The following is a 22533-nucleotide window of genomic DNA, read 5'->3' as shown; positions in this document are numbered from 1 at the left end:
AACACTTGACTTCCTTCACTATCTTTCCTCTTTGTTGTGATGATATGGAGGCTTCTTTTGGTGTGTACTTTGTTGATTTCTGGTAGCATCGGATGTGATCTAAGTCTCAAATTTTGCAGGGAAGCTTAGGCACATGTATTCCAAAGAACCCAAAAAGCATTTTGGGAAAGTCCACCCAAAAACAGTCGTATTAAAATAATAAATTATTTTTAAAGGGACCCTAGGTCTAAACTTAGGAAAATAAAATAATTAAAGGGTATTAATATAGACTGTAGGTGTAACTTCTATAAGAAGACGAGGATCAAGCAAAAATGATCTTAGTCATTGATTAACTTCTAATTTGGGTCATAATATGTCAACGAGGAAATTATTTAAGGAGGCTCGAGGGTCACTTGGAAAGACACACAACAAGAGTTCAGAGAATCAATTTTCTGAAGCAAAGCAGCTGCCAGGAGATTTTCGATAGGGAGCTTTTGCAGTGAGGGGCAAGGATAGTTGGGTTGAAGTATCTTCTCCAAGACCCAGAATCAACAGCAGAGAGGCAGAGAGACACCACGAGGAGGCAACGTAGACCTAGGAGGGGTTGACACACGGCCAGAAGGGCCCACACAGAGCTCCCGCAAAGCCAGAAGGGCTCACACAGAAGTAGCACAGTCTTCCAGTGTAGAAGTCCGAAATCTGTGGGGGAGCTGAGATTTCTGAGCCGGGAGAGCTGGAAACTGCTCCAAAGGGCAGGTGTTTCCCAGTTGGGCTGATGCAGAGCCTGTTGAGGCTAACGCAAGGCCTACGCAGGGCCAGCGCAGAGATAGCCAGGGAAAATTGGTTCAGCTGCCGAAACAACGAAAATTGCCAGGTAGAGTAAGGTAATCTCACTAAGTTTTTTTGTCAGTTTATTTTCTCTGTAACTAGATTGTCGGAAGGGAATCTAGAGTTTTATTCAGAAACTACTGCATAATAATAAAAAACCTCAGAACTGCTGCACCGGTTTCCCCACATCAGGTTTTTCCGGGGACATTTGTCCAAAAATTACTATGTTACTTGTGCATCTTTCTCTATTTGTTATGTTCTTGTTTTAGGCAAATTAATTAATTAAGTGAAGGTTGCAGTGTGTTAGCTTCGATATTTGTTGTAGGAAACAGGAAATAACTTGTTTCAGGATTTAACAGATAGGAGAAGTTTAATCAGTTGTTGCAATAGGTGATTCGGGTGGGATTCTCGAATTTTCACATGGTATCAGAGAATTGCAGGTGAAGCAAGAAAGAACAGTACCAGAGACCCAGCGTTGAGCAAAAGAGGGAGTTCGAAGCAGTTCGAAATCCAGAGGGTTTCTGTAGTTCTAGGTAGAGGGCTAAAATTTCGACGCAGTCTCTCTCCGAATGAGTCGACGGAGAGAAGGGCTTCCAGATCAAGTTTTTTTCGGGGCAGAGGGAGCAGTGCAGAAGCCTCAACGTGAGGAGAGCTGGTGGGACGCAATATTTTCTGTAGGTCGTTTTGTTGGGCAAAAAGACGTCAGAGGAGAAGGAAGGAGCACGGTTGAGGGAATTTCTCATCAGAGGACTTCCAGCCAAGGAGTATGAATTCTCACTTGCTGAGCAGTAGCGAAGAGAGGAAAATCTACAGCTCCAGCAGGGAGTGCATAGGCCAGTCTAGTGTTGCGCAGAGGAGAGAGGAGATCATTTGACAGTTCTTGTGGCAAAAATGGCAACCAGTGGATTGAGGGATTAGGACAGGTTGGATGGGGCATCCAACTACGTCATCTGGAAGGCAAGAATGTCGTTCCTTCTAAATGAGCATGCCCTCAAGACATATGTAGATAGTGTGGTGACTGAACCTACAGATGCAGATACGTTGAAGAAATACAACGCTGAGATGGCAAAGGCGAAAAGAATGATCCTGGACGGAGTGAAGGATCATGTGGTTTGTCACATTGCTAGCAGAGTAACTGCTAAGGAGATGTGGGACACATCGTCTACATTATATCGGGATCTTCTGAGCAGCGGAAGATGTACCTTGAACAGAAGTTACGATCTGCTCAGATGCAAAAGGGGGAGCGTGTGGATCCATTCCTCACGAAGCTTCAGGAGATCCATGATGAGTTATATGTTGTGGGGTCTACACAAGACTCAGAGTTAGTGAGACTGGCCCTCGATTCCTGTCTCAAATGAGTGGCAAGTCTTTGTCTAGAGAATCTTGGGCAGGGCGCTTTGCCGAATCGGGATGAAATGTGGGTACCTCTCAACCAAGAGGAGTTGAGGAGAGACTTGGTCAAGTGCAAGCTTGACGGAAGCAACAGCAATGGGTCGAAAGCCCAAGGAGGAGGGGGATAATGCAGCCCTTGCATCAAAGGGACAACAGGAGAGAAGGACATCTCGAAGATCAAGTGTTTCAAGTGTAGTGAGATGGGTCACTACACTACACAGTGTCCACTCAGGAAGAAGGACAAAGATGAGAAGTACGATTCGAAGGTTGCGCCGCGAAGATTGAGGAGGAGTTCATCATGATAGGCAAGATACCTCCAGGAGGGAGGTGGGCTAATTTGGAGCTCTAGTTCGAAAGAGCTATAGATGGGAAGGATCCTTGAGGAGCCCATCTCTTGGATCAATTCCTTGATATACGAGCCCAAATCAGAAGTAGCAGGATGGACGAGTGTCGTATGGTGTCGAGGAGTGTCGAAGAGACAACTACAATGGCTAGGAGCGCCAGAGACTGATCAGCGCAAAGCAGAGTTGGTAGTAGTACAGATGGCACAAAGCAATAGTCAGCAGCAATGCAATAGACTCAGAGGATCAGTGCAACGACTAGCAACAGTTAGGCTCCAACATTCACATGGTATCATACTGAACACAATTAGTTTAGTAATTTGGGATATTTTTCTGTCACTGATGGAGTAGCAACAACAATTTGCAGTGCGGTGGCAGTGGCAGCGTCAGCAACAGCACGGATGTAGAGTTTCAAAGGGAGTTGTAGCATGGATCATTTGCGCAGTGGTTGGTGGACAGCATGTCAGCCATCAGCAGCACAGAGAGGACAATGTTATGAAGTTAGTGTGATGCTTCAGATTGAAGGCATTACTAGAGCACATTCCTCACTAAGAGGGAGTGTTGATTTCTGGTAGCATTGGATGCGCTCTAAGTCCCAAATTTTGCAAGGAGGCTTAGGCACATGTATTCTAAAGAACCAAGAAAGTGTTTTGGGTAATTCCACCCAGAAACAGTAGTATTAAAATAATTAATTATTTTTAAAGGGACCCTAAGTCTAAACTTAGGAAAATAAAATAATTAAAGGGTATTAATATAAACTGTGGATGTAACTTCTAGAAGAAGATGAGGATCAAGCAGAAATGATCTTAGCCATTAATTAGCTTCTAATCTGGGCCGTTGAATGTCAAGGAGGAGATTATTTAAGGAAGCTTGAGGGTCACTTTGAAAGACACACAAAGAGAATTCAAAGAATCGATTTTTGAAGCAGAGCAGTTGTCAGGAGATTTTTGATAGGGAGCTTTTCCAGTGAGGGGCAGGGATAGTTGAGTTGGAGTATCTTCTCTATGACCCGGAATCAACAGCAGAGAGGCAGAGAGACACCTGGAGGAGGCAACGCAAACCCAAGAGGGGTTGACGTTGGGCAAAAAGGGCCCACACAAAGCCAGAAAGGCCCACGCAGAGTCAGAAGGGCTCACGCAGAAGCAACGTAATCTTCCAGTGCAAAAGCCTGAAATCTACCGAGGAGCTGAGATTTCTAAGCTGGGAGGGCTGGAAACTGCTCCAAAGGGCAAACTAAGAAATTTCCCAGTTGGGTTGACCCAGAGCTTGTTGAGGCTGATGCAAGGCTTACGCAGGGCCTGCGCAAAGATAGTCGGGGATAGTTGGTTCAGCTGCCGGAACAACCGGAATTGCTGGGTAGAGTGAGGTAATCTCACTAAGTTTTTCTAGCAGTTTATTTTCTCTGTAACTGGATTGTCGGAAGGGCATCCAAAGTGGTATTCAAAAACTACTGCATAATAATATAAACCCTTAGAGTTGCTGCACAGTTTTCCCACATTGGGTTTTTTTGGGGACATTTGTCCAAAAAAACTGTCACTTGAGCATCTTTCTCTATTTGTTATGTTCTTGTTTTGGGAAAATTAATTAATTAAGTGAAGGTTGCAGTGTGTTAGCTTCAATATTTGCTGTAAGAAACAGTGAATAATTTGTTTCAGTATTTAACAGATGGGAGAAGTTTAATCAATTGCTGTAGCAGGTGATTCGGGTGGGATTCTCGAATTTTCACATGCTTCGCACTCTTTCTCGACTTGCTTGACTGAATTCGTTGTGTCCAAATGAGGCCGAGTATGGGTATATATACAAGTTTGTTCATGACCTCTAGGCTGACATGATCTCTTGGAGGGAAGCCGACTTCATCTTCTAGATTCATCGCTTTGATGTAGGCCGACATAATGAGGGCTAGTGACAAAGTCTTGGAGGATGACTTTTACATAGACAAGAACGACTCTTTACAATGTGTAACATGACTTCATTACATGACAATGACTCTTTTATTCTTTTATGACTAGATGACAAAATTCCTAAAGGCTCTCAATGGGACCCTTGACTCAAAATAAAATCTCTTGCTCATGAAACCCATGATGCAATACAATAATTTTCTTTTTCTTTTTTACATCTCTTTACATAAAATCACAATTACATGTCATTATGAAGACCAAACCTAGTTACACTTTTCAACAAAAACAAATCTAGGAGAAAAACTTCTCCTATGGGTATCACCCACTGGTGGTGGGTAACAAGTCCCATTGACCTATTTGTGATTACTTGTTGGACATTAATAAAATTACCTTATCTTATCTTATCTTACCAGTGTATTGCTAACCTGTTATTAAAATGAACTGATTTCATGAAAGGTTTAAGAGAATGCATGCAAACCTCTAATATTAAATGTCATTCTAGATAAGTCAATGAGTTAGTTATCCAATTACCTATCACCTTTAGTTTCAGTACATCCAAACTAATTTACAATGCCAAAACATGTGAGAAAATTATTTTACCTAATTTTGTACCAGAGGTAGTCTGTTGTATCCTTGGTTGTACTGATATGTTCCAACAGACCCTGTCTCTGAAATTGAGCATTTCCAAGATCTCCAAAGTTCTCTTGGAATGTTTCCCAACTAATCAATTGCTCCATTTTCTGATTTAGTAATTTGTTTGATGACCCAAGCTTTAGCCGAGGAGCAATGAGTGTAGCAGAGTTTGATTGAACATTTATCTGCTGCAAACAACCAGAGATTAGTATTTATCTTTTAACGCTAGGAAAAACTCATGATTGGTTTGACAAACACATAAAAGTTGTTAGACTAATTAAAATGTTAAAAAATTATATAGATAGGATAATTTAAAACATGTATGCAACATGGCACTGAAATCACAGTCTCTTCTACATGCATCTAATTCGTTTATATAATTTTCCAACCTTTCAAAATTGTATGGACAATGACTATCTGAAAAGAAATAGTGAGGTATCTGTTTTCAACATCGTACAGGAGTTCCTAATAACTGAAATTAAGCTTATTCAGGTGCAATGGTATAGAGCGGAATAGGAATGCCCCCATTTTGTAGGAGGATTTCAATTTCCAAAAACAACAATGGCCACCACAAATCGTGCTTCTAAAAAATATAATTTTGGGAAGCCATGAATATGTATAAGAAGGGTTTCAATGGGTCCCATGTCAAGATTCATTGATCTTTTTGTTTAGGTATTCATGTTATAGTAATTGCTTTTTGATAGTCCGAACTGTAATTTTGTGTCTTTAAATTATTATTTTTATAATTTTTAACTTTTTTTTTCTTTTTTCTATTACTAGGATGCCATCCAGAATAAAAATATCATACAAATGATCAGGGTAGGATGCGTATCATTCTCAGACTACCATCCCTCTTATACTGTGGATGTTAGTGGGTTACGTAAGTCACTCTTGTCTCTGTAAAGATTGGTCTTCTTTTGTCTTTGGACAATGCAGATGTAGTTTATTCACAATTTTACTTGTTTTTTGATATGCTTCAAATTTTTATTGTATAAACAATGCAGTAAAACACATATTACAAAAAATAAATAAATAAAAATGGGTTCATCAAATGGCATGCCAACAAGTACCTACGAAATCTCCATGCATTCAGTAACTACTCACATCCGAGAGCCTGAAATCTAGGAAAGCAAAATGGCAAGATACCTGTAATGTCCCTTTCCGAGGAGAGTCAATAAATGGTGAAGTGATAGGGTCGGATTCCCTGGGGACAAGCAAAGAGACTCCAGTAGTTTAATTATTGGATGTCATTTCTAAAGTGATATTAAGTAATTTGATTAAAAATAAAACCTTATAAAGTTACTTTAATAAAAAAGTGGAAAAATGCACCCATGGTATTGAGGTGACCCATGGTAATTGCCCATGGTATTCTGATTACTCATGACATTAAAAGGAAGATTGGAGCTTGCTCATGGATATGTTGAATTGAATGATTTTTGTGATAATTGATCTAAGAGCTCTTGGAACTTGAAGGTTGGGTGCAAGCCAAGAGTTAAGAGGGTAGTTTCAGTGGTGCAAGATCCACCTTAATTGATTCGTCCAGAATTGACTTCCGTGTTGAAGCTATACACCCTAGCTGATCTACAACGAGAGATCATCTCATGTCTCTCATTTGTGCTTCAATGAAGAAAGAGGAAAGAGGGGTCATAGAAATCCTTCACTGGTGCTTTAGAAGACTGAATTTATTCATGGGACGTCGAATCCATAGTAGAGTTCTAGTAGCAGTTGTGTTATGTTCATCAAGACCGGGTTGCCCTTGCAACATAAATATGCTGTTGATTTGGGGTAGCATCGGATGTGCTCTAGCCACAAAATATGGTGGAGAGGTTGGGGCACATGAGATCTCCAATACACAGAAAGGGTTTGGGCAGCTTCTAAACAGATCGGGAGATATTAAAATAATTAATATTTTTAATGGAGTCCCTAAGTCTAAACTTAGGGAAAATAAAATATTAATGTGTATTAATATGAATCTATGTTAAAATGGTCCAAAAGACATGGATAAAGCCAGATCTAATCTTAGCCGTTGATTAGGGACTTAATCTCGACCGTTGAGATGTCAACAGAAAAAGTATAAGAGGAGGCTTGAGGGGCACTTGGAGAACACACTGAGGGAGACTAGTCAGTTCAATTTCTGGAGCGGGGTTTACTGAGAAACTCAACTAGTGGTCTAGAGAGCAGTCAAGAGGCAGCAAGTACGGAACAAAGAGACGAGAGATCAGTGCAGAAGAGGCAGACGTAGAGCCAAAGGAAGCCACGTAGAGGCAACAGGGACTGCGCAGAGCCAGAAGGGCCTGCGTCATCCACGTAGAGGCTGCAGGAGTGACGCAGAAGCCCAGAGAGGCTGCACAGAGCCTCAGTAGGCTGATGCAGAGGGTTTCAAGTTGTAGCAGAGATCAGTAGAGCCTACACTGTGTTTAGGAAAGTGCTGGAAGTTTGTCTATCTGTGGGTAAGCTAGTTTGGCACCCTGTTGTATAAGAAAATTGCCGAATAATAAAATCCTCCCTTGCTACACCGGTTTTCCCCACATTGGGTTTTTCCGAGGACATTAGTCCAAAATAACTATGTGAATGTGTGCATATTTTTGTTTCTATATTACGATGTGATAACTGCAGCAGTATTTATTTTAATGTTTGTTGAAGTAATTTCATGAATAACTTATGATGAAATAAGTACGAAAAGTAAATCAGTTGTTGCAGTGATAGAATTTTCACATGGTATCAGAGCAAGGAATCAAAAACAGAAAGGGAAAATCAGTTATGGGTTGAGACCACGATGCAGAGGCATCCACCTCATGGGACTCACGCAGATTTTCAGAAGATTGCACAAGAGAGAGAGATTTCAATTTCTCTATGTTGGCTTCCAGGTTGGAAGAAGAAGTGGCGTGCATGACTAGTGTTGCATCATCAGAAGTATGGTATATAGATAGTGGAGCCTCGTGGCATATGACGAGAATCAAGGAGTGTTTCTCAGAATATCGAGAAGAGAAGATGAACTTTCAGATCACCATGGGGAACAAGGCAAAGTGTACTCCAGTAGGAAAGGGTACCATAGCTTTTCAAACAAAATCGGGAGAGTGGTTCCGTGCCACAAATGTGCTGCATGTGCCAGGATTGGGGACGAACTTACTTTCCATGTCACAACTACAAGGCAAGGGCTATGACGTCTACTTCATTAAGGAAAAGGTATATGTCAAACACCCGAGCTGGACAAAGAAAGTGCAGATTGAGATCAAATATAATCGGTTGTACAAATTACAACTAGAATCTCCAATGGCACTAATAGGCAGTCATGGGGACAAAGACTTGAACGAAGTATGGCACAAAAGGATGGGTCACTTGCACCATGGAGCTCTGAGAATTCTTAGGAGCACTGTAACAGGAGTTTCGGATCTGAGTACGAAACCAAATGATGTATGTAGGGGATGCGCTCTAGGAAAGTATGCCAAGGCGGCATTTCCTAGGAGCAACCACAGGGCTAAGAGTGCACTAGTATTGATACACTCAGATATCTGCGGAACTATGTCCGTCAAAGCTCTTCGCAGTGCCGAGTATTTCCTTACTTTCATTGATGACCACTAGAGGAAAACCTGGATCTATTTTTTGAAAACCAAGGATGAGGTTTTCAGTCGATTCAAGGAGTTCAAGGCTCTAGTGGAGAATCTGACAGGTAAGAAAATAAAAGTCTTGTGCTCAGATAATGGTGGAGAATATGTCGAGAAGGACTTCACTGATTTTTGCGCTAAGGAGGGCATCAGAAGAGAGTGGACAACTCCCTACAATCTGAAGCAGAATGGGGTGGTAGAAAGGAAAAACAGGACTATTATAAAAGCAGCTAGGACCATGATGTATGATCAAGATATGCCAAAATTTTTGTGGGCAGAAGCATGCAACATAGCTATCTACGTTCAGAACAGGACTCCTCATCAGGCATTGGGCAAGATTATTCCAGAGAAAGTCTTCATTGGGAAGACACCTGAAGTCAGTCATTTCAGGGTATTTGGAAGTTTGGCATATAGTCGCATTCCCGAAGAAAAGAGGAAGAAGTTGGATCAGACTACAGGAAAGGGGTATCTGGAAGGATATAGCGAGAATGATAAAGCATACAGGATCTATCTTCCAGGGAGCAGGAAGGTAGTAGTACGATGAGATGTAAAGTTTATGGAGGACAGAGCTTTTAGAAGATCTCGCGAAATGCCTTCCAAGGAGCAGTCGAAAGAGGATCCGTTGGTCATGCCTCTTCAACCAACGGAAATGAAGAATCCTTCCTCAGATCAGGAAGATTCTCAGGATGAGGAAGAGGAGAAAACAGAAGCACCTGTTGGCAAAGGAAGAACCAGCAGGGAACTTCGTCAGATTCTATGTGATGCAGAGAACTTCATCAGAGAGCCAAGGAACAGTAAAAGGGAGCGAAAACAGCCAGACAGGTATCAGGCATTAGTAGCTCAGGATGGAGAGCCTGCCAGCTTCAAGGAGGCAACACAACATCAGGTCTAGCTAGATGCAATGGTGGAGGAGTATAACTCCATAATGGTAAACGATGTCTGGGAGGTGGTGTCAAGGCCTCAAGACAGATCTGTGGTAGGTTCAAGATGGATCTACAAGATCAAATATGCTGCGGACGACAGTATTGAAAAATACAAGGCCAGGTTTGTGGCTAAGGGGTATGCTCAAAAGGAAGGGATTGACTATAAGAAAACCTTCACCCCGGTAGCCAGGTATACCTCTATTAGGACCGTGATATCTCTTGCAGCCCAGATGGGATGGGAGATCTATCAGATGGATGTGAAGATGACATTTCTGAATGGGGTAATAGAAGAAGAACTATACATTGAACAACCAGAGGGTTTTGAAACTCATGAGAAGAAGTCTCATGTATGCAGACTGAAGAAAGCCTTGTATGGGCTGAAGTAGGTACCAAGAGCGTGGTATGGTCGAATAGATGGATACTTGCAGAAGATGGGGTTTGTCAAGAGTGACGCGAATCCGAATCTCTACTATCTGGTCGTAGAGAGCGAGCCACTTATCTTAGTATTATATGCGGATGATCTCTTCCTGACAGGATCATCTAGACTCATTGAAGACTGCAAGAAGAATCTAGCCACAGAGTTCGATATGAAGGATCTGGGACGAATGCACCATTTTCTAGGGTTGGAAGTTTGGCAACAGAAAGGAGAAATCTTCCTTGGTCAAGGAAGGTATGCTACAAAAATTTTGAAAAGGTTCGAGATGGGAGTCTGTAGACCTATGGCTACGCCAATGATCACCAACTAGAAGAAGATTGATGCATCAGAAGACAAGGATGTCGATCCCACCCTATACCGACAACTCATAGGGTCCTTGATGTATCTAGTCAATACCAGGCCAGATATTTGCTACACTGTCAACACCCTCAGTCAGTTCATGGTGGAACCAGAAAGAGCTCACTAAGCAGCAACCAAGCACGTTCTCAGGTATTTACAGAGAACAGTTGATTATGGGCTCTTGTACAAGGGGAAGGATATCAGGTTGAGTGGATTTACTGACGCAGATTGGGCAGGAAGTTTACTGGATCGGAAAAGTACCTCTGGGTACTATTTCAACATTGGATCAGGAATAACCTCCTGGTGCAATAGGAAACAAAAGTCCGTGGCTCTGAGCTCCTCTAAGGCAGAATATATGGCAGCAAGCACAACTTCGTGTGAGGCCATATGGCTTAGAAAACTGCTAGTAAACATATTCAGCAGAAATATGGAGGCGACCAGGATCATGTGTGATAATCAAAGTTGCTTCAAACTCTCTGAGAATCCAGTATTTCATGACAGGTCAAAGCATATTGATATCTGGTGTCACTTTGTCAGAGATTGTGTCCAACGTGGAGCTGTACAATTGAGCTACACTCCTACAGGGGAACAAGTGGCAGATATCCTCACCAAGGCCCTTGTAAAGTCAAAATTTGACTACTTCGAGGAAAATATGGGGATGGTAAAGAACCCCTTTCAGAAGTAGTGTGTTAGCAGCACGAATGAAGAGGGAGTTGTAGTGCAAATGCAGTGTTGGGAGAAAGGACCAACAGCAACACAGATGCAGAGGGAGATGCAGTGTTGGGAGAAAGGACCAACAACAACACGGATGTAGAGGGAGCTGTTGTACAGATGCAACAGTGGCGATGGTAGAACCATGGGCAGCAGTACAGGATGCAGAAATGCAGAGGATGTTGGGCAGGGAGGCCTAGCATCAACACAGGTACTGATGCCGAATGATCACAGTAATACTCAGTGAGGAGTATTGCTAGAGCACAGTCCTTTCTAAGAGGGAGTGTTGATTTGGGGTAGCATCGGATGTGCTCTAGCCACGAAATTTGGTGGAGAGGTTGGGGTACATGAGATCTCCAATACCCAGAAAGGGTTTGGGCTGATTCTAAACAGATAAGGAGATATTACAAATAATTAATATTTTTAATGGAGTCCCTAAGTCTAAACTTAGGGAAAATAAAATATTAATGTGTATTAATATGAATCTGTGTTAGAATGGTCCAAAAGAAATGGATCAAGCCAGATCTAATCTTAGCCATTGATTAGGGACTTAATCTCGGCCGTTGAGATGTCAACAGAAAAAGTATAAGAGAAGGCTTGAGGGGCACTTAGAGAACACACTGAGGGAGATCAGTCAGTTCAATTTCTGGAGTGGGGTTTGTTGAGAAACTGAACCAGTGGTCTGGAGAGCAGTCAGGAAGCAGCAAGTACTGAACAGAAAGATGGGAGATTAACGCAGAAGAGGTAGACGCAGAGCCAGAGGAAGCCACACAGAGGCAGCAGAGGCTGTGCAGAGCCAAAAGGGCCTGCGTCATCCACCTAGAGGTTGCAGGAGTGACGCAAAAGCCCAGAGAGGTTGTTCAGAGCCTCAGTAGGCTGATGCAGAGGGTTTCAGGCTGACACAGAGGGTTTCAAGTTGTAGCAGAGGTCAGTTGGGCCCACGCTAGGTTTAGGAAAGTGCTGGAAGTTTGTCTATCTGTGGGTAAGCCAGTTTAGCACCCTGCTATACAAGAAAATTGTTGAATAATAAAATCCTCCCTTGCTGCACCGGTTTTCCCACATTGGGTTTTTCCGGGGACATTAGTCCTAAAGAACTATGTCAATGTGTGCATATTTTTGTTTCTGTATTACGATGTGATAACTGCAGCAATATTTATTTAAATGTTTGTTGAAGTAATTTCATGAATAACTTATGATGAAATAAGTAGGAAAAGTAAATCAGTTGCTGTAGTGATAGAATTTTCACATATGCGAAGTTTCCAAGTTTTCTATTTACTGCATTATTGTATAAATTCCACCATCTATTGAATAAAGACTTGGCAGGTGTTCCCTTTTGAAAAATTGTTCTATGGTGTATTGTGTGAAGTCTCTCCTTGTTCTCATTATTGCAAAATGATTATAACAATGTAGGCTTGCAATATGTTAGAGGAAAATCTCTCTAGGAAAATTTTAAGCATTATTTGCTGAATTTTCTATAAGATGTATATTAGAAACTAATTTTCCGAACTGATAATTACTACCTAATGATCTTTATCAACTTATTTCATGCCACTAAAATCATTGAGAAAATATACATGGAAAATCTCAACAATAAATAAAGTGAAAATAGTAAGATCATAAAGAGACAACCATGCACAATATAGACAACAGTTTTACCCTGGGAAACCCAATCTTGGGAGAAAACCCAACAAATTTTCTTATAGGAGAAATTATTCTTCAGCAACGTTTACAATCCAAATTGTCTAGAAATCTGTCTATATCCAAGTCCAAATACCAATCAAACCTGGTTAATTTCTAGCAAGTTAACATTGGTCAAACCAACCAAAAATACAAAATTCAATGTTGGTCAAACAACCAAATTTCAGCCTATAGTCAAGCTCGGTCATGCGGTTAGATATGTACTGTGGTCAACTCTGGTCAACAATCAAACTTGGTCAAATTTCAGTCAATTTGGCCTCTTTATGTTCACACGTGCGGCTACTCTAGAAGAGAGAGGATGTGATCATAAATGATCAAAGTGAAGTGTCAAATCATGTATATATACAAGTCGAATGGGTTGAATTTTAACCAAGGGACACACTCTTTCATGGTGGGGCCGACTTGTCCACTCTTTTTAGCCTACATGGTGCCCAAAAAATAAAAAAATTATTTTAATTTTCAATTCTTCTAGGCCAACTTAGGTGATCTCTTGGCATGCGAGAATACCTCCTGATGCTACAAAAATCAACACTCCCTCTTTGTGAGGGAGGTATTCTCCTTGGCTACAAAAGATTTCCTTTTCGCTGAAATTTCTCCTTCATAATTAAAGTTTATGAGCTCGCTATGTTGATGCATGTCTATAAATCACTCCATCCTAGAGTAGGCAATGTGACTCATGGGGCATTCACCATTGGCTGAATCAGCATGGCCCAACCAAGTCCTATTGGCTTCTTAGGTGAATTTCATTTATCTCCTTTGGTCAAATCAGCATGACCTAGCCAAGTCCTTCTGGCTTCTCAGGAGAAGATTATATATCTCCTCTAGTCAAATCATCACGACCCAACCAAGTCCTTCTAGCTATTAGTTTTTGTAACTAGGACAAGTGTTCCAGTCTCGAGAGGTGTCATTGAGGCTAGAGACATAGAGGAGTTAACTATCTCCAAGCCCATGTAACTTTTCCTAAGATCACCTAGGAAAAATATCTTAATTAAGTCAATTAGTGATTTTTTAAATACTTCCTAAGCCTAACTTAGGAAAAGCGAATAATTAATTGATATTAATTGGGATAAGGTTGATTTTCCTCTAGAAGCTTGTAGAAAGTTTCTAAGACAATCTTAGCCATCAATTAAATCAAGTGAACTTCTAATCATGGCCATTCATTCGTGAATGAGAGATTATAAAGCAAATCGATGGACAACTTTGGAGATTATAAAGATATTCGAGTGGGTGATTTTCATAAGACACCAGGGGGGTTGAGCAAGAATGATGAGGAAAAAGTTTCTAGAGATTCTTGCTATTAGTATTTTCTGCAGTTGGTCGAGTTTTTCCTAGTGAGGCCATGAGTTTCAGGAGGAGGCCAAATTACTCAGTGCATTCGAAGGAGACCGAGATTATTTGTCGGAAAGCAGTGCGAGTCTTCCAAAGGTCAAATCAAGTTTTCTAGTGCCATTATTAATTCACCAAAAGCTAGTGCAAATTTGGTGAAGGCCATTCAACTTCCAGAAGGCAGATCAAGTTTGTCGGAAGCCAGTGCAAATTGTCAGAGGCTAGTGAAAATTGCCAGAAGTAGCGTGAATTGCAAAAAAGGGAAGTCGTGGAGTTTTCCAGATTAGCAAAAGTAAAGATATATTTTTTCAGAGCTTTGCCAATGAGAGGCAACTAGTTGTATTTCTCAATAGCAGTTTATTTGTCGAAGATAATTATAGAAGCTCTGATATCTAAAAACTATTTTTCTCCACACTGGGGTTTTTCGAGGGACGTTTTGTCCAAAAATACTAGCGTAAATTGTCTGATTGGTTTCTCACATATTTCCTGCATTTTCAATTTCTGATTGGTATTGTTTATGTTGTTATTTGTTGCTTTCGGTAAATCAATTAATTTGTCGGAAATAAGTGACAAAAAATAATTAACTGGTTAATATCACCTTCAGGGTAACCAGAATTTCACATGGTATTAATGTTGTGAAGTGCTAAGGTTATTTGTGATTTGAGCACAAGGGTTTCATAGGAGAAATCAAAGGTTTCACATAGGTTATTTTTCTCCAAATCTATTCAAATTTATTGGGGTTTATTGTTCTAGAGTTTGAGAAATGGCTTTAGCTAGATTAAAAGATCAAGACAAACTTGATGGTGAATCAAAATTTGGTGTTTGGAAATCCAAAATCTTATTATTGTTGGAGGAGCATGGACTAAGGGAGTATGCAACGAGAGTTGTAGCCATACCAACAGATCTGGCGCAATTAACAGTTTACCAGGAGTATGCCAAAGATAGGTGTATTATCTAGGACAGGGTTAAAGATCACATCATTCCCTGTGTCACAGAATTGGATATAGCTAAGAAGATGTGGGTTTCCATCTTGAAGTTATTTCGGAATGCTACTATAAACATGAACTTGATCCTAAAAGAGAAGCTAAGAAACACCAGGAACAACAAAGGAGAAGGCATATTCAGTTACTTCACCAGAATCAAACTTGTCAAGGACAAGTTAACATTTGTCGAAGAGAAGATTAGTGATAACGAGCTTGTGAGAACTTCCTTAAACAGTTTCTCAAATCAGTTGGACATGTTTGTCCACGTGATTAATGGAGGACAAGGTACCTGATTTTGATCGTTTGTAGAGCGATTTCACTCAACATGAGCTTAGGCTGAGCCTTGTCAATGGCAGCAACAGTAGAATCGAGAAATGTGAGGAGGATGAGAATGTTGCTCTAGCAAGAAAGGGCAAAGCCAAGAAGGGCTCAAGCAAAGGGACTAACTCTAAAGGAGAGAAAAAGAAAAAGGACTTGAGTAAAATCAAGTGTTTTTTATGCAATCAGCATGGTCACTGTGTTAGTCAATGTATGAATCAAAAAAAGGGCGACAAGAAGAAGAAGTAGCAGACAGTAGCTTCAACGGATATTGACAAGCTATCTTCAAGAGTTGAAGAGGAGCTCTCATAGCTTTCTTATCTAGCTCTACCTCCACAGGGGTCTGGTATATTGACAATGGGGTGTCGTGTCATATGACAGAGGTTAGAGAATATTTCTCCAGCTACAAGGAAGAGGAGATATGCTTCTAGATTCAGATGGGAAATAAGTCCAAGTGCACTCCAGTTGGGAGAGGGATGGTTACCTTTCAGAGGGAGTCTGGAAAGAGTACAGATGTTACACATGTGTTGCATGTATCGGGTTTAGAATGAACTTGATTTCAGTTTCTGCTCTTCATGATAAGGGATATGATGTCTACTTTCGAGGACAAAAGGTGTATTTAAAACACTAGAATTGGAAGTTAGTGATTCAAATTGGGGTCAAAAGCAACAAGTTATACATGTTACAGTTCGTTGATTTTTGTGTAGCTTGGGAGGTACTCCAAGCCCCAGTGTTCAGGGTTTGGAGGGAAAAGTGTTGATTTCAGGTAGCATCAAATGTGCTTTAAGCCTCAAAATTTGCAGGGAGGTTGGGACACATGTATTCCAGAATACCCAGAAATTGTTTTGGGAAATTCCACCCAGAGACAGTTTTATTAAAATAATTCATTATTTTTAATGGGTGCCTAAGTCTAAACTTAGGAAATTAAAATAATTAAAGAATATTAATGAAACTGGGTGTGAATCTTCTAGAAGAAGACAAAGATTGAGTCAATATGATCTAATCCATTGATTAATATGGGTCGTTGATTACTCAACTGAAGGATTATAAGAAAGACATCGATGGGCATTTGGAAGACGTATCGAGTGAGAGACCAGAGATTGATTTTCTCAAGAGAGCAGCGCAGTGGCTGCTGGAGAAGGTGATCAAGGAGATTTCTTGGAGTGAGGGGCAGGGATAGTTTTCCGATTGGAGAATTTCCTGATCCGAGGATACATTGCAGAAGAGGTGGAGAGAGATCCAGAAGAGGCAGCGTAGACCCACGCAAAGGCAGCGCAGAGCCTGAGAGGAGATTCAAAATTTGTTGGAGGGTCGAGTTCTAGAGCCAGAAGTCGGGGTGTGAGACCAAAAAGGCAGAAATTCGAAGTTCTAGAGGCAAATCATTCAGCAAGAAGGGTGATGCAGAGCCCAGTAGTTGTGAGGCTCAATTGTGTAGGATGACGCAGAGGCAGCGCAGAAACAGTGTGGGGCTTGCCATCCAGAGGCCGGATCAGTATTGGATCGCCGTGATAATGTGAGGTATATCTCACTCGTCTCCCTGTCAGTCAGATTCTCTGTATTAGATAGCCAATAAGGCATCCAAAGATTGTATTCAAAAACTACTGCATAATAATACAAACCCTCAACTGTTGCATTGCTTTTCCTGCATTAGGTTTTTCCAGGGATGTTTGTCCAAAAATAACGGTGTCACTTGTGTGTGTTATTTCTTTCTTGCTCAGTTCTTGTTTCCGCATATTATTTTAAGTTGTGAAGGTTGCAGTGTATTGCTATCAATATTTACCTTAGAACACAATAAATAATTTGTTCAGTTATTTAACAAATAGAAGAAACTTAATCAATTGTTGCAATAGGGGATTCAGGATTCTGAATTTTCACATGGTATCAGAGTGCAGGTGAAGCAATAGAGCAGACCGAAGAGTCAAGTGTTGAAGAAAAGGAGGGAGATCAAAGTGCTGCGTAGGCAAGAAATCGAATCCTCGGAGGGATTACGCAGTCCAGGGCAGGAGGACAAGATTCTTGAGGAAAATCTCTTTCTCAATGAGTTGACAAAGAGGTAAAATTTCCATTTCATGATTTTGTCAGTGGCAGAGGGAGCAGCGCAACAACAGATTCAGCACAGAGCAATATTCAAGTGAGAAGCAGTTTTCTGCAGCGGTTGATGGGGCAGAAAAATGTCAAAAGAAGGAGAAACTTTTGAGGGAATTTCTTCCTCAAAGAATTCCTAGCCAAGGAATTCAATTTCTCAAGTGTTGAGCAGCGGTAGAGAGGAGCAAATCTACTAACCCCAGCAGGGAGTGCGTAGGATGTGAAAATTTCTAAATAGAAATCCTACTGCAGTGGTTAATATTATTTCTTCTACTTATTATCTCATAAATAAGTTATTCACAATGTTTTTCCAACAAATATCGAAATATATTCTACTGCAGCGTTCACAATTAAAATATTGCAGAAAGTAAATGTAAAGAAAAACATTGGCACAAATACAATCACAATGACACGGTTATATTGGACAATCGTCCCCGAAAAAACCCAATGTGGGAAAACTGGTGCAACATATGAGGGTTTCTTTATTATTCTTTAGCAAATTCTCATGTACAAATAACAAACAGCGAAACAGGAGTGAGAAATTTTAGAAATGCTTCCTGACAAATTTCTGATCCAGGTGAAGTACTCCTCTTCCCCGGAATCCTTTTGCATCCCTCTACGTCAAACTTCTCAAACTAGCTCAGTGTCTAGCTGCCCACGCAGGCTTTGCATCAATCTGCCTCTGTGTTGCCTCTTTCTGCGTCACCCTATTCTTGCTCTGCGTCTTGCTGCCTTGCACTCTCAAAAGATGCTGATGCCCTCTCTTCCTTTCTCACCTGCAACTCTCCCTCTTATTCGATTTTCTCTTGCCAAACTTCGACCAATGAGAAAATTGATCTTACTTGGGTAATTGAGTATCTGCCTCTGCTCTGTTCTCCAAGTCCCCATCAAGTCTCCTCTTATAATCCTCTCGTTGATTAATCAATGGCCTGGATTAGATTCTAATCAATGGCTAGGATCATATTGACTTGATCTCTGCCTTCTTCTAGAAGTTTCACCCACAGTTTAGATTAATACCCATTAATTATTTTAATTCCATAAGTTTAGATTTAGGGCCCCATTAAAAATAATTAATTATTTAAATAAAATTGTCTCCGGGACGAATTTCCCATAAAAAAATTTGGTATTGGAGAATGCATGTGTCTAAGCCTCCCTACAAATTTTGAGACTTAGAGCACATCCGATGCTACCAGAAATCAACACTCCCTCTTAGCGAGGAATGTGCTCTAGCAATGCAACCTGCTGAAGAATCACTCAGTTTTGTAACATCTCCCTCTGCGCTTCTGATGTCTGTCATGCTATCCACCAACTTCTGCACAAATGTTGCATCTGTACTACTGCTGACCTTGCCACTGTAGACACTACATCCGTACTGCAACTACTGCTGCTATTGAAACGAATTTTCTACCATACCCATCTCTCTAAACTGAGTGAGCTTAGCTCTTCCGAGAGCCTTTTTGAGTATATATGCTACCTGCTCTCCTATGGGGACATATTGTAGTTGTACTGCCCCACACTAAACACAGTCTCTGATAAAGTGACATCGGATATTTATGTGTTTCGATTGATCATGAAATACTGGATTCTCAGATAGTTTGATACAACTCTGATTATCACAGTAAACCCTGGTCGCCTCCATCCTTTTTCTGAACAAGCTCACAAGCAATTTTCTGAGCCATAAAGCTTCACACGTAGTTGTGCTGGTTGCCATATATTTTGCTTCTACTGAGCTCAGAGCTACCGATTTCTTCTTCCTATTGCACCAAGATATCATCCCCGATCCAACACTGAAGCAGTACCCCGAGGTACTTTTTTGGTCTACTAAACTACCTGTCCAATCTGCATCTATGAACCCATTCAATCTAGCATCCTCCCCTCAGGAGTATTTCAACCCATATCTGACTATTTCGCACACATACCTAAGAATGTGCCTAGTTGCTGCCCAATGCACCCTTCTTGATTCTACCATGAACTAGCTAAGAGTATTGACAACAAACCAAATGTCCGACCTAGTGTTGACCAGATACATGAGCGACCCAACAAGTTTCTTGTACAAGGTGGGGTCTACTTCCTTGTCTCCTGATGCACCTATTTTCTTCTAGTTGGTGATCATTGGAGTAGCCATGGGTCAACAATCCTGCATTCTGAATCTCTTCAGAATTTCTGTAGCATATCTTTCTTGTCCAAGGAAGATCTCCCCATTCTTCTGCCAGACTTCCAACCCTAGAGAATAATGCATCAACCCCATGTTCTTCATGTCAAATTCAGCTTCAAGATTCTTCTTGCAATCCTATATGAGCCTGGATGACCCAGTTAGAAACAAGTCATCTACATATAATACCAGAATAAGTGGCTTCATCGGTGAACCTTTCGATGAAGATTGCATCAAAGAATCTTAAGGATCTAAAGTATCCCCATCAGCAATTGTTTCCTTTTGTCATATGTATGATGAACCTTTTACTAGATGACCTTGCCACTTATGTTTCCAATGAGATTCCCAAGGGCTATACCCTTGACTTCCACAGATTCTAACCATCTTTCATGCTTCTCTATGATGATATCCCGAGCTCTTTCTTTCAATGCTTCTATGATGCGTTGATGCATCCCATTTAATGAATTATGATAGCCATATCCTACAACATAAGACTTAGGAATTTGAAACGAACCTAGGTGAGGAAGACTATCTCAATCATAGTAGAGATCTCTTACTTTCTCTATCTTGGACTTCTTCTTTTCAACTTCCTCCACTTCTTCGATGATATGAGCTTCTTCTCTTCTTCTTTTGTTATTGTCCTTCTTGATCTTAGAACAATCTCTTTTGTAGTGTCCATATTCTTGACACCCATAGCATTGGATTTTAGCCATATTCTTTTTCATTTTCTGAGGACTAAACTTTCCAAATTGTCCCTTTCTTCTTGTCATTGCAGCATAAGATTGATTTTTCTTACCTGCTCCCACATCAGATTTGGCCTTTAGTCTAGATTCTTCAATTTTGCATTGTGACCATACATCCTGAAATGGAGTAGCTTCTTTCTTCCCATAGATACTTGCAATGAAGTTACCCCATTCCTCTATTAGTGCATTTAATACAACTGTAGTCATTTCTCTGTCAGACATTACTTCTCCCAAATCTTGTAGTTGATCTCGAATCTCAAATATCCTCATAAAATATGATGTTATTCCATCTTCCCTTGACATATTCAACTTGTAGAGTTCTTGCCTTAAGGAGATGACTTCTCCAACAGTGCTTACAAAATATAATTCTACCAGTTTGTCATAGATTTCTTTTGAAGTTTTGAGTTTAGATACATATGGGATGAGGGGATCCTTGATGGATTCTATGAGAATCCTTTGAGCCCTAACTTCCCCTTTCATATACTTGGCAAGAGCTTGAACATCTTCCTTTCTTGGTTTAGTGATAGAACCTTTGACATGTTCCATAAACTCATTTTCAATGAGATTCAAATTTGTCCTTTTCTTCCATGCAAGATAGTTTGAAGCCCCAACCAATTTTGTAAGAACTGTGAATAAGTTAAACAACTATTCCCTATGAACAGAATATGAATAACAGAATATTACAACCATTGCAGAGACAGTAAGGACTTCTAAAATTAAACATCATGATCCTGTGATAAAAATTCCTGAATTTTATAAATTTAACTGAAAGAACCAGTGAAAGTACTTACCTGTAATCCTACAGTCGATGATGCCTCAAACTACTCCTGCTTCGGTTACCAAAAGACCGAAACCAACCAACCAAACTGAGTAGAACCTCGCTTCTCAGTCCAGTAAACTTCTCAGTTGAAGCAGACTGTTTCTCCCGTGCCTAGAAACCTCAGAACAAGCAAGGCCCAACTGTTCCTGATGATAAACAAACTCTGTGTATAACAAACTCTGTGTATAAGCTTTTCTCCTGTTTTTCTCCTCCCTGCCTCCAACTGTCCCTTCCTTCTTATAAGTTTCCATTTTACCAACATCATCCATCACCGTGTCTAAATTATGATACGTGTCGATTTTTATAAACAAAATCTGATTTTATTTTATTTGCATATCTTAATTTGAAATAAAGTTTATTTATTTATTTTAATGATTTAATTTTAATTTATTTAATTTTAAATTTAATTAATTTATTCAATTTCATAAATATTAATTTATTATAAGTGGGTCATTACAAATTTGTTGCTTTCCTTGCAAAAAGGCATTTTGACAAATTCAGATGTGAACATAAATATACTTAATTGATAGGATGCTCCTTCTTGTTGCTTCCTTGATGTTGATGATTATATAGAGGATAGAAAACTTCTCCTTGATGAAGGTAGTATTCTTCAATAATGATCCTTTATCCCATAGAGAGTGAGATAATACCACCTTTTGATCTTGCTTCCTTTGGATGAATAGTCTTCAAAACACTTTGTCTTGAGTAGATGTAGGGTTTTGGCCTTCTTCCTCTTGATGACAATCCCAATACTTCTTTGTAGACTTCTTTGATTTAGGGTTATGATGCTTCCTTTGACTTCAAGATGATCTTCGCTTTGATGGCTTCCTTGAGTGTCTCTTGATAAGATGCCCTTCCTTGACTTAGTCACCTTAGCTCTAATACCATGTTGAGAAATCTAGGGCATAGCAATTAAGTGATTTATCTTCTATTAGTAACTACTTATTAGTGCTTTTTACTTCATTAGATTAGGATCTTCTTTTACTTAGGTTATTAGTGTTTTTCTTCATCAAACAACTACCAATGCATAAACCATAAAGAGACAAGAGAGACAAAATATAGGTTGTCAGCCAAGACTAAAACCTCTCACTCTTTGAGAGGAAAACCCGCACAATTTCTTCTTATAGAGATTCTAATTTATGTATACCAAGAGCAAGACCCTTGACCTATCTGCCACTCCAAGACCAAGACACAAGTTCTCTTTTGACAACGACAATCAACCTTCTGCTCCTTTCCTTTTCTCGACTCCTCTTCCACTTTGATCTTCTTTAGCTTCAAATCTTTGGCCTTCCTTCCAAACTTTACCTTCTTTGTCTCGGCCTC

General features: G+C 40.3%; 1 protein-coding gene across 3 annotated transcripts in view; it reads right to left on the bottom strand.

Moving 5' to 3' along the window:
* The window catches only part of LOC149215029 (beta-galactosidase 8-like), a 459880-nt gene that overhangs the window by 110704 nt on the left and 326643 nt on the right, over window positions 1-22533 (bottom strand). For 2 of the 3 annotated variants that reach the window (XM_089392493.1, XM_089392491.1), the window contains exon 12: window positions 5039-5259. In XM_089392493.1, the coding sequence (XP_089248619.1) occupies window positions 5039-5259 (221 nt within the window). The remainder of the gene's footprint in view (window positions 1-5038; window positions 5260-22533) is intronic. The other variant, XM_089392492.1, reaches the window with a different exon arrangement.

The sequence above is a fragment of the Pinus tabuliformis genome, chromosome 1_1 (assembly GCF_031772625.1).
Source record: "Pinus tabuliformis cultivar Carrire ecotype Pingquan chromosome 1_1, CPIR1, whole genome shotgun sequence".
NCBI classification, from domain to species: Eukaryota; Viridiplantae; Streptophyta; class Pinopsida; order Pinales; family Pinaceae; genus Pinus; species Pinus tabuliformis.
This window is presented reverse-complemented; position numbering and strand designations above follow the sequence as displayed.